The sequence below is a fragment of the Alosa pseudoharengus genome, unplaced genomic scaffold (assembly GCF_046254945.1).
Source record: "Alosa pseudoharengus isolate Yale_2024_CS ecotype anadromous, Long Island Sound unplaced genomic scaffold, YU_APseudo_1.1 YU_APseudo_1.1_scf_70, whole genome shotgun sequence".
NCBI classification, from domain to species: domain Eukaryota; kingdom Metazoa; phylum Chordata; class Actinopteri; order Clupeiformes; family Clupeidae; genus Alosa; species Alosa pseudoharengus.
In genome coordinates this window covers 150769-163673 of record NW_027468860.1, presented here as the reverse complement: position 1 = coordinate 163673, position 12905 = coordinate 150769, and the positions used below count along the sequence as shown (strand labels likewise).

The 12905-nt window shown below is 41.2% G+C and overlaps 1 protein-coding gene across 2 annotated transcripts; it reads right to left on the bottom strand.

The window, feature by feature from the left end:
- Positions 1–2720: 2720 nt before the first annotated feature.
- On the bottom strand, positions 2721–12654 carry LOC143111219 (spermatogenesis-associated protein 20-like). 2 transcript variants are annotated; one of them, XR_012984497.1, is made up of 5 exons: positions 11358–12654; positions 11090–11220; positions 5654–6013; positions 4844–4960; positions 2721–3354 (listed from the first exon to the last, which is right to left on the bottom strand). XR_012984497.1 is itself a non-coding variant. In XM_076273420.1 (5 exons), exons 2-5 carry the CDS (start codon positions 11210–11212, stop codon positions 3268–3270), a joined length of 390 nt encoding a protein of 129 aa, XP_076129535.1. In that variant the 5' UTR covers positions 11213–11220; positions 11358–12654; the 3' UTR covers positions 2721–3267. The 2 variants fall into 2 exon arrangements, 1 of the variants encoding a protein (XP_076129535.1); XM_076273420.1 differs by having other exon boundaries at positions 4844–4918; positions 5909–6013.
- Between the last annotated feature and the right edge of the window lie 251 nt (positions 12655–12905).

Genomic DNA, 12905 nt, shown 5'->3' with positions numbered 1-12905 from the left:
CCGTTTCCCATGCATTTCCAATGGTAGTCCTAAACCACTACGGATGTAATATTATTTTGGCCGCCACTTCCTTTTTGGCGCTGTTTTGCGGGTTTTTTTTAGGCCATTTCCGGTCTCCTAAAATCACTACGGATTGGCGGCCATCTTTGATTCATTTGTTGTGGTCGGCGTTACCGATGACAGATATCGGACTTACTTTTTACTCTCAGGTAAGTTTGGTCTAATTATGCGCTATCCAATGAATGAAACTCGATATATTTTTGGATCATTTGTCTGATATTCATGATTTTACGTGATAATATCTTGTTAGCGCCGTACTGACACTAATTTTCTGCGACGAATTGGCTAGGCTAGCACCGCTTGTTTACATTAAAATAGCTAGGTTCGATCTCTCTGAAATGCGTTTAAAATGCGATCAGACTATTGATTTTACACATTGAGACCTTGGAGAATGTACTACTACTGTGTGGACTCGAAATGTAAAGGTTAAATATGTTTTAGATGCGTTAGAATATCAACCGCGATTAGAATGCTAAATGCATTGAAAATGAATGAGCTACCAATCGCCACTGTAATGACCTGACGATCACTGGAAATACTTTAAAAACGTGACCAGACACCCTAGCTCACTTCTTAAGAGCATAGAGATGGTGTTACAACAGTTTGGAGTTGGAATTTGAGGTGTAGATATGCTTTAGAAGTGTAAACATGTCAACCGGGAATTCCATGCTAAAAACAGAGTGATGAATGAACTATTTTTGTTTACTACTTTTACGAGGGCTGAGGGTCTCTGTAAATGTATTTAAGCCCTCATCAGATCATCTGGCTAGCATGTTTAGACCCTCTAGATGTATTTACTACAGTGTGGAGTCCAAATTCGAGGTCTAAGTATGCTTTAGATATGTAAACAGAACACCTGATTTTTTAACGTGTGTTAATGAGTACACCACTATCAAACTAATAGTGATGGGCTATTATTACAACTCCAGGGATCTGTGTGTGTCTTCAAAATGGATTCTGTATGGTGTGATTTAAATTGTTTGTCTTTTCCTCGTAGAAAGTTGCATCTGTGCCCTGCCCCCCTTTAGGTTTGAGCCCTCGTCCTCCCAACTGACCCCGTGGCCCTCCGCTGCAGCAGAACTGGCCCTTGAGTACCGCCAGAAGGGGACCACTACCTAGAAGATCAAGAGGGTGGACAGGGTGTACATGGAGGCAAGGGACACAGTGGCACTGAAAGGAGGTGACCCCAGAGCGTGATGTGCGTAGGATGATGGGTCGGGCGCTGATACAGCTGTGTGAGCTAAATCAAAGGATACTCTCTCAATGGTAGGTCAAATGTTTTAGCTGCTCAGTCCCTGTTATTTACAATAAGACCAGACAGTGCATGAGGAGACACTGTCATTACATTTTGAGGCCCCCGACACACCTGGCACCCCCACTGCACCTGAGACCTTTATTTCCCTGGGAAGCATCCAGGAGCCCTCCAAGCCCACCTAGGGAAAGTTCAGGTGGAGGTTCAGCTGCACAAAGCGGACAGCCCCCACCACCACCCAGGAGTGCCTGGTTCCTCAGGAGGAGTCCACCAGCTGCCTTCCCTTCATAAAAAATCTGAGGAGACTTCTTAAAAGGAACAAATGTTTTAGCACAACGCTGTGGTCATATTCAGTTACCCGCTTTAAGGACTGTACATAAATGGTGACATTTAATTATTTGTACAGGTCCGTGAGAACACAGAGGGAGACAGAAAGGACTGTGGTGGCACCTTGACCAGGCAATGCAGACGGGCTCAGCAGGGTCGACCCAGAACCCAGCAGCATCGGCAACGTATCGTCCAGCAGCAGTGGACCCACAGCCCAGCAGCAGTGGCGGTGTAGCGTCTGACAGCAGCGGCCGGTTCTGCAGTGGCGGTGTATCGTCTGACAGCAGCCGACCCAGGGCCCAGCAGCATCGACAGTGTATCGTCCAGCAGAAGCAGACCCAGGGCCCAGCAGCAATGGCGCTGTATCGTCCAGCAGAAGCAGACCCAGGGCCAGCAGCAGTGTCAATGTATCGCCCAGCAACAGCGGACCCAGGGACAGCACACACACGCGCTGCCACGGCTACACAATGCGCACACAAACACATCAGCACTCTACTCTCCCTCTCTCACACACACACCTTTTGATTTTGTTTGGTTGTTTTTTGTCATCTTTTACTCATGATACTAGCTACCCAGCTAACTCCTCGAACACACTACGGCATACACAAACACACACACACACACACACACACACACACACACACACACACACCCATCCACTCTCATACCACACCACTACTGCTCTGTACACACTGAATCAAACACGCCTTGAACTCTCACTCTCACACACACCTTTTAATTGTTTTGTTTTACAGTCTTTTTTTGCAGTGTTACTATGCCATAGAAACCCTGTATTTCACATTCTCACTGCATCCTCCACACTACACACTTACTGTACATGCACCAGACTTCCTCACACATTCTGATGGTCATAGGTATTCATCACTCACTCCTCAAACACACACACACTTCATCATCCATCAACTCAGACATTCATTCAGATCTCCCTACACACTGCAACAACAAAGCCACACACAGTCAGACACACCTTGAAACATACACACACTTTATCCATCAGATCTCCCTAAATCCACTGAATCATCCACACATTACACTAGACACACACACACACACACACACACGCATGCCCTTGCACCTTTTTCTAACACCTTATATTGACTTTAAAACACTTTTATTTAGAATGTTATGTACACATTTTCAGTGATAACAGGATTTTTCTTGCAATACAATGTTTGAATGGCCTACTGTTATGATCCACATTAATCATTCAAGCACTTATGTGAAATTGTAAGTTTAAACTAATAAAGTTGTCCTCCGTAGAGGGGGGGTGGTGGTGGGCCAAAATAGTTTCATAGCAGTATTGCTTTATTCTCACTTGAATTGTTTGTACTTGTTACCATCTGTGGTGGAGTGCTACCAGCACCCCATAACTAATGTACATGATTATTCATAAATAAAGTTTATTTCATGAAAATTCTGCCTGTGACTTTTACATTGAAATGATCTCACCATCAGTACCTATCAACAAGATAAAATATACTATTAAACACTGTCTCAATCATGGATAAAGGAAGGATGACATTATAATATACATTATATGACTATACATTATAAGACTTTATTTTACATTATAAGACTTTATTTTATAATATAATACAAAGTTCATGTTAAGGGAAATAAAAAATACAGGACATTAAAATATTGGAGGAAAGCTCTTCCAGTATGGAGAGGGGACCAATTTGTTTACCCTGCATCTGTAAGACAAATGAAGAGAAAGGGAGGGGTAGAGAGAAGACAGTCTCAATACAAACACTCAGCAATCAGGTCTTTTAGAATTGTTCACATTTTAAAAGGTATTTCAAGAGTTTTTACAACATTTACACTCATTTCTACATTTCTACATACTCGTTTTTACTCGTTTTTACATATTCGTCATATATTTTGAATGCTTCTGTCGCGATTCGAACCCGCGATTTCGGTGGAAAATTGACACGATAATGATATGCGCACGTCAGATTAAGGCTTCGATTTGATTGGCTGTTTCTCCGTTACACCTATTCACGGCTGGCCCCCGCGGGTAGACTGCGAATAAATAACCTGACCGATTGAAGAAGGAGGCGTGGCAAATTCCGTCACGCTCCTCCCGAACTTCCGTTTGTAAAACGCCATTTATGGATGCTTTTGACTAAACTAGTGAGCTAATAACTACAGCACACTTGCCATACACATATCAACCATAAAACAGCTGACTGATGAAATTTGGAAGAATATTTGGGGACAATGTAGTGGAAAAGATGTTTGACTTTTTCAAGGGGATTTCATCCCTAGACCAGTAGGCCTATAGTGTGATGCCATATCATTAAAATATAACTGCCAAGGGATTTTCTTGTTATTTGTATCAATATGTCGGTTCAATTATGGAGTTGACATTTTCTGTCATGTTATGGTCATGGTAAGAACATGCTTTTCATCTTGTACGCCAGACTATATAGAATGTGGATGTGAGCAGCCACAGGGAGCAAGTGGAGGGCAACAGGCAGTGGACTAACAAGTACTAGAGCAGACACGTGGCCGTGTTCTGGAACATGTGTGTTCACATGCAGGCAGACCTATTAGGCCCACTCTGCCCATTATGAAATCAAATATAGTCTTTTTGACATCAATTTTATTGATTTTGTCGCCCGGATTATACGTGTGATAGGTCATGTGGAATCAAGAGTACACACATACACTGTATGCATTTGACCTGAGCATACATGCATGCAGGGACAGTTCGGCTGCCCTATAGTATACTGTACTGCAGGGTTTGACAGTTTGTCCTAGACCATAGAATGACTGTGATAATGTAGTGGTGCGGTGTGTTCACAACCAGGTATATGAATACTAGCAAAGACCCAAAGGGATAAAAGCTCAAACTCAAAGATTAGAACGAATAATGTCTGCATACAACACATCAGCCTTGTTCTACCAATACACATTCCTTGTGTTCACTGTGGTCAGGAACCATTCCAGTGAATTCAAATTGGACTTAGACACAGTAAATGAATGTTGATCCAAACTGAAAATGATGTAATCAGCTAATCATATACAATGATATACTAGAAGTGTTATTTTTATGTTAATATGTTTCTCACTGAGGTTTTGAAGCAGTTTGGCGAAATGTCTGCTTTTTCCACTGTGGTACGGTGCCGAGTCAGCAGGGGCTAACAGACGCCTGCACTAATGAGGGGGAAGATGGCTCACCTTGTCACTCAGATCCCGAGAGACATAGAGCAGCACGTCACGAGCCACATCTGCAAAACACTGTTCCTTGGACACCTGTGGCCAACCCAACCAAAGAGACATATGTCTTAATGTAGCCTTTGATAGCAATACATTTATGGTTAAAATGGATAATAATTTAACTTCAAGACTACTTTTAGTTAGCCATGTAACCCTTCATGGTTTTAAACAAAGACACCATCCCCTCCCCCAATGGAATGCTAATGTGCTGGTTAGTTACACAGGACAAAGGATATTACCTTGATATAATGTATCCATGTGTCATGAAATGTAAATGTATTCATGTTTGGTATCATTCTGATAGTCTCCTTACAAGGATTGTAATGATTTGATTGTGAGAATGTTTGGAACATTCTATAAGTGATATTTCTGATATATATGATATCTCTCCTCATGCTATTCTGATAAGAATTGATAGGTGTGAAGTGGGTGTGAGTAGGTGTGTCTGATGCCAACTGGAGAACCAATCATGTGGGATTGTTTTTGGCGCCATTTTCTTCTTTGTTTAAAGCATTTAAAAAGTAACTAAACTGCAAGGTTTGTCAGATTTTAGATTTTGGATTGTCAGACTAAGGATGTAGCGGAAGAGAGGAGGAGTTGGCTACAGGCCAACCTAGGCCTTTCAGGCCTGGGCTAGGCCTACATAGACCATAGACCTTTTTTTTGTACCCTCTCAGCTTGTAAACAGAATAAACCTGATTCCTGAGTTTTTCCTGAAGTTTGCCAGTCTAAGATTAATATTAAGTAATTATTCACCACAATTACTTTCACCTTTCAAGTCAAATGTTATAAGCTAATATGATATGCCCTTAGAAAACCCTACTTCTTACCAAAGAATACAATACATTATTTTTAAAAAGTGTATAGCGGAGAATGAATGCTTGGAAAACAAACAAACTGGGGCATTCCCTTCCCACCCAATAAAATGAACCTTCAAGCTTTATGCTGAATAAGTGTGTTAGTCTAGGTTGTGATCTATGACTATCCAGAATGAAGACACATACAGATGCACATAAACAAACACACCTGGTAAGCTGTGATGTAGGCCACCGCCAGCTGGGCCTGGTCGTACAACATCTTCTCAAAGTGGGGCACATGCCAAGAGGAATCTGTGGAGTAACGGTGAAAACCCTGAGAAAACAGAGAAGGAAGGGGAGGGAGAGAGAAAGCACAAGAGATGGAGGGAGAGTCTTATTGAAAGTACAAAATGAAAGTAAAATAGGAGAAAACATCAGTCAAAGTTTAAAAAATCTAGAACTTTTATAGATGGTGTATAGTACTGTAATACTATAATATAATACCCTTGCATTGGGGGTAACAAGGACAATATTTCACATTCTATCATTGTGAAATGATTAAATATGTTAAATTGATAAGATCTCATCACAGTTCAAACAATTCAAGTGTAATTGTCTTCAAGCTATTTAATGCATAATACTTATGAGCCTGAAAAACAATCATCAAAGCCTTTAAAAATATGTTCCTTGTTCTCATCTGTGTTTACTTAAAAAATAGTACTATCCACACACTCCACACTTCTATGCAATCATAAGTCATAAGTTCTCTAGCCATCTTTAAAGGTTGTATCAGTGATTGCAGGCCCAAAAAAGGACCAAACATAAATGATCACATTCATCTAATCTTTCCTAACGATCCGCTAGCTGCCTGCCCCATAAGCAGGCCGTTAAAAAAATGTGTCTCTGTAGGCAGCCTAGGCTCTGAGATCTGCACACAAAAACAATTGCTAACAACAAGTGTTGCCAAAATAAAGTGTTCCAACCAATAACCAACGAGATGCGTGTTCAGGAGAGTTTCAATTGCACGGGAGGGAGGGGGAGGGAGTAGCGAGCTTTTTTTGTTTGTTTGAACGTCAACAGAAGTGACGTTACCCCGCCATCGCTGATACAACCTTTAAAGCTCACTTCACCCTGGATGGCCCTTAAATCCCACCTAGATCTAGGAAGCCAGTGAAGATGCTGAGTACAGTCTTCAACTGCAGCCTCTGAGATTCATTCCGACATCAACCAAGGAGCTCAAAGCTTGGCTTGTTCAGGTGAATAAGTCAAACCTGCCTGAAAGATTCAAATCCTGGATTTAGCAACATGGCATACAGCCTCACATTCTCTGGTCTCTGTATCATGATGCTGTATCAAGTACAGATATTAGAGCAGTGAAAGACCTTGGAAAGAAAAATCACCATCTACCTTCGCAGGTGGCTCAGCTTGTCGTAGAGTCTTAACAATGCAGTAACAATGCAGCAACATTCTGAAGCTTCCATTCACCAGCACTGCAGAGGAGCTGCCTGAAAGCCCAGGGAGAGGGTTGCTATCATGATCCCAGCATGATCCCAGCAGCAGAGTGGTAGAAAAGCCCTATCTAGGGTTGCACCAATACTGGTATCGAATATTGTATCGGTGTGAATATACTCATACTCATATATGATAGAAATACTGCCTTATTGATAACTCATATCGCAAAGTACCCATATGTACAGTAAGTATTACTCATACTCGGTCTAAAAATAGTGGTATTGGTGCATTGCTAGCTCTATCCATATTCCTAGCCCCGACAACATCTCATCCTCTGAGAGCAATGCTTCAAAACAACTGGTTATGGTGAAACTGACAGGAAACTGACAGAACCTGAGAGGACCACATGGAGGAAGCATTCAAGAGAAAGCATACAAAGTAGCAGAATCTTCTGGGCCAATGGTGGAGACAGGGATGGCGAGCTAGCTGCAAGCCTGTATGAGTGGGTTGCAGAGTCTTTGTGAGTCGCTCGCTCTGCAGAGCATTTGTACTGCTTGGCATCACAGAGATAGAAAAAAGAGGAGTCATCACATCCACCTCTGAGGCCGCAAAGAGAGGGTCCAGTTGCTTCTGGATCAAGAGGATTGATCTGTGGATCACTGCTACTGTAATGCAATTTGGAGAGTGATGGTCCCTGACTGGGTATGATGTTGCAGGACCCGAGACACCCAATGAGCATCACTGAAGATGTGCCCAAGTGCATCCGCAAAACATGAATAGGAGCTCCAGCTAAGTGACTACTAGAACATCAAATTGTACTGCCGTTCAAAAGTTTGGGGTCACTTAAAAATGTCTATACCACTCTACTATAGACAGAATAGCAGCTGACTGCTTCTTCCCTACATGTTTCCTGCATAGTTTTGAGCTATGTTTTGACCACTTTTTGGATGAAATTGTCTCCAATCAAACACGTCCACAGGGTGAGGCATGGCACTGCAAATCAGAGTGAAAGCCTTCTTTCTTCAAGATTCCTTTTACTCAGTATAGTTTCCATTTTACTGCCACCAAAGCACAACCAGACCATTCCCTCCACCATGCTTGACACTTCTCCAGCATCTGGTTGGTCACTAATGTTCTTCTTTGTGATCAGAACAGCAGAGCTTTGTCCGTGTATAAAAAAATTTTCCTGTCTTCTTTTACCAATCTTCATCTTTTCTTTACTTTTCTCTTTTTGGCTAGTCTGAGATATAGGGGTTTTTTTCTCTGTCTAGAAGATTGGCATCCTGAAGTCACCTCTTCTGTTAACACTGGTGTTTTGGTACTATTTAACAAAGCTGCCAGTTGAGGACCTGTGATATGTCTGTTTTTCACTGGACAGACTAATGTCAAGCATTTGTTCACTGGGGCCTCCCAAATCCTTTCGAGTTTATGCTTTTCTGTGGAGGGAGTAGCACACAGCGATGTATGAGATGTTCCGTTTCTAGGCTCTTTCTCACATGGAACGTCCTTCATTTCTCAGAGCAAAAAGAAAGTTTCAGAAGAAAGAAGAAAGTTCTTTGTTTCTGGCCATTTTGTGCTTTTAATTGAACCCACAACAAATTATGCTCCAGATACTCAATTCATCTAAAGAAGGACAGTCGTATTGCTTCTTTAATGAGGGCAACAGTTTCAGCTGTGCAAACATAATTACAAAAGGCTTATCTAATGAACAGTTAGTTAGCCTTTTAAAATTCTAAACTTGAGCCCCATTTACACACAAGATAAACGCTAAAGTTGAATCAGCAAACACTGCACCTGCAATGTAGTGCGATACACACTTTTCTTCTGTGTGAAAACAAGCCAATTGGTAAGCGGGTTTGAGAAGGGCAAGGGGGGGGGGGGGGGATTTACCCGCTATACTAATATGAGACATTTTTTTGAGACATTCAGCCTTGCTTCAGGCAATGTTCGTGGCATGTTTCTTGGTTGCAAATTAATGTTAGTTGCTAAACTGTGCTTTTGTTAGCTTGCATTGTTCACAATATCTAGCAGATGCTACTTAGTTTAAAACACTCTTGAATACATCTTTAAAATTAGAGCTTACAGTAGAGCCACAGTGCTTCAATCACAGCATAAGCAATCTTAGGTGTCTTGAAAGGCACTTTATACTGTATATAAAATGCATTATTATTATTATTATTATAAGGGAAAGGGTTAAAAGGATGCTTGTGCAGCTCTGCTGCTTGGTCAGTTCATAAGCACACTAGTAACTGCCACTGGTTAAGAAATACAGTAGCTAGCAAAGATTGGAGATACATAGCAAAGATTAAATCTCGCAGTCATACAACTTCAATGGAGAGAAGTGAAGCCTATTTGAACCAGTTTCCTGGGCATCGTTTATATCACAAGCTCAGTTTGGTGACATAGACGTGACATTGAACAACAGACTGTCACACAGTCACTCATCTAGCCCACACCCAGAATATTAAGAACGTGCTTTGAGTTAAAGTGCAGCTTTTGGAAGGTAATTTGTTCCAACATAGTGCTAATCCAACAAAACATCACTTAATATTTTTTTTTTTTCCGAATACTTTCTAATTCTCTATAGCTTTAAATGAAAAAGCCCGTAATAAATACAATTTAGAAAACCATTTATTACGGGGTCATAGAGTGAGATACAAGGTAAGGTATCAGTCGTACGATGTTTTATTTCTTTGGAAATAAACTGTGGTCACATAAAGGCTTAAAACGCGTTAGATGTAAAATTATTAGATGTCAAAGTGACGTCCAAATGAATGGGGTCAATGGAATGCTAACTGTAAGTGGTCATTTATCAACCTCAGACCCTACCATTAGTGGCATCCTTTCTGAACGGTCTACCCTTGGCAATAATAGCTAGAATAGTTTGTAGCAAAGATAATACACCTGACCTTGCATGTTTACTCTTGAAAGATTGCAGAGACGTGAACCCGTTAAATGCCTTCGTGTGACAACAGAGGAGACCTGTTACTTTATCATTACGGGGGAGCGTGTGAGAACGCAAAAAAATGATGATTTTTTTCTCTTTTCTTTTCTGAGTGAGGCTTTGTATTAGCAGACAGAGTGCGCCTTTGGAACATAGGATGGATGGTAGCTAATAAAAGGCCTCTGTACACTTACACCTACTGTACATATATTGCATTAAGAATCAACCATTCCTGTTACAATGGTCACTTGCAACATTCATGTCTACACCATACTACTGATTGATCAGGTGCTATTTTAATGGCCAGAAAATGTGGCTTTTTCTTCAAAACAAGGAGATTATAAAGTGACCCCAAACATTTGAACAGTAGCATAAGGTGAGGTAATATGCATAGCATCATCTCAGCAAATCTCAGTAGTGTGGCTCAAAAAAATTGTGTTGTGTTCATTATGAAACAGTATCTAGAAGATTAAGACTGCACATAGTTTTCATTTTATCCACTAGTACCACAGATCATATTATGGTGACAAACGTGTAAGATATAAAGGATGCCTTTTAAAAAGGTGGAGAGTGGAGAGCAGAAGAGTGGGGCATAATCTTGAAACAAATAAAGATGATCCAGTCCAATAAGACTTACGCATTATGTCATTGCCTAAATCATTGCAATACCATACTTGTGCTGGTTCTCTCTTCTATCACTTGGTGGGTGCTTTTTAGATTTTGCAAGTGCTACTCTTGCCCCATCTGCTGGCAAGTTAGTTTTGGTTTCCTAAATTGACAAAAATGACAAATAATCAAACTGTGGGTAAACTCATTAAGTATGAAAAGGCAAAAATGTCACACCCTTCTCATTTTAAAATGGACTTTTATGCTTTGACTGTATGTATGAGTGTCTGATGGTACGTCTGCCCTGAGTTTAAATTTGCTGTCTTTTTTGTAGTTGTTGTAATACTTCACCTTACATTTCAGATTAGTGAACTGTACATGTTGTGATCCATGTGATGTTTTGATTACCTGTGCCACGTGGTCATGGACGCCCCCGAGTGCCATCATACGAAGAGTGTGCAAGGCCATCTCCAAGGCCTCCACGCCCTCAGAGGTAGTGCGGTTCTCCGCCCAGAATGACATCAGGAACATCAGATTCACTGTGAAGTAGGAGAATTCATGTGCCATCAGTGCCTGCAGTCAAACGTCTGCTCAGTTTCCTTCAAATTGTCACTATCTGGGACTGAACAAATAAAACATGCTGATATAATGTAGCTATTTTTAATAACTTGGTTACCTGGTGAAGGGAACTTAGGTGCTTCTCTAAATCCTTCATAGTCTTCATCATAGGAATGAGCCAACTGTTGGAAACATCTGTTGGCAACATCAGGGCCTGAGGGACCTTCATTAGCTGCAATGGTGGTTCCCTTCCTGAGGGCCTCTAGTGCTCTCTCCCCACTGGACTCTAGCGCCTCTCTGTTCCCCTGCCACTACAGCACATACCACAGAAAGACAGTATGAGGAAAATAAAAACTATGGCTACTCGCTAGTGTTACAAGCTACTGCAAGTTTATCTACTCAAACATAGTATGACACAGGGCCGTAGTCACCATAGACATTGAGGGGGACGTGTCCCCCCCCCAATATTCAAATATGACCAAAATGTCCCCCCCAATATTCGGACATAGAAAAATACAGAAAGAATAAAGCGCTATACTAGGCCTACAGGAAACCAACACGTATCTGAAATGTAATCAAACGTAAATAACGCACAAATTAGTGACCTATGGTTCCAGAGTAGCCTACACCCCTGAGTGGTTTGTCCTGGTGATTTTCCGTTTTTCGTTAGTGGCGTGCGCTATCAAAAGCTTCCATTTACTGCACCCTACTGCGGTGAGGTAGGGCTGTCAACAATATCGCAAAAGCTACCGGAACAATTTTCACAAAACTTCTTGGAAAGGTAAGGAAATCCCATACATGTTTGGAGCGATCAGACTGAAAGGGAACATTTTCCATATTGTAGCCTATTCTCGCAATGATAGCGAAAATGAAACGTTTTCAGAGGGGCAAAAAAGGGCATTTTCCACTATAGAATTTCACAAGTGGGGTGTCATTGGAAAGGGGAGGAAGTGTAGTTTCAGAATGTGGTGAAAGATCCCTTGCAAAATCCTTCATGGGATATTTGTCCCTGTTCAAGTGTTGAAATTCTGCAATTTCACAAATACATATTATATTTTCAGAGGGGCAAAAAAGGGCATTTTCCACCATAGAATTTCACAAGTGGGGTGTCATTGGAAAGGGGAGGAAGTGTAGTTTCAGAATGTGGTGAAAGATCCCTTGCAAAATCCTTCATGGGCTATCTGTCCCTGTTCAAGTGTTGAAATTCTGCAATTTCACAAAATATATACTGTTTTTAGAGGGGCTAAATATCCAATTTTCCACCATAGAATTTCACAAGTGGGGTGTCATTGGAAAGGGGAGGAAGTGTAGTTTCAGAATGTGGTGAAAGATCCCTTGCAAAATCCTACATGGGATATCTGTCCCTGTTCAAGTGTTGAAATTCTGCAATTTCACAAATACATATTATATTTTCAGAGGGGCAAAAAAGGGCATTTTCCACCATAGAATTGCCCCCCCCCAGTGTAAAATGAACAAAATTATTGAATAGAAAAAAACATAACACAACATGTATCAAAAGATCCAGCACAGGAAAAAAAAAAAACTACATAATCTGCCGCCCTCTACATAACCCCCCCCCCCCCCCTCTAAATTACCAAATTATTTAATAGAACACAAAAGGCAACATTTCTCAAAACATTCGGCAGTGGAGTCAACAGAAAAAAGA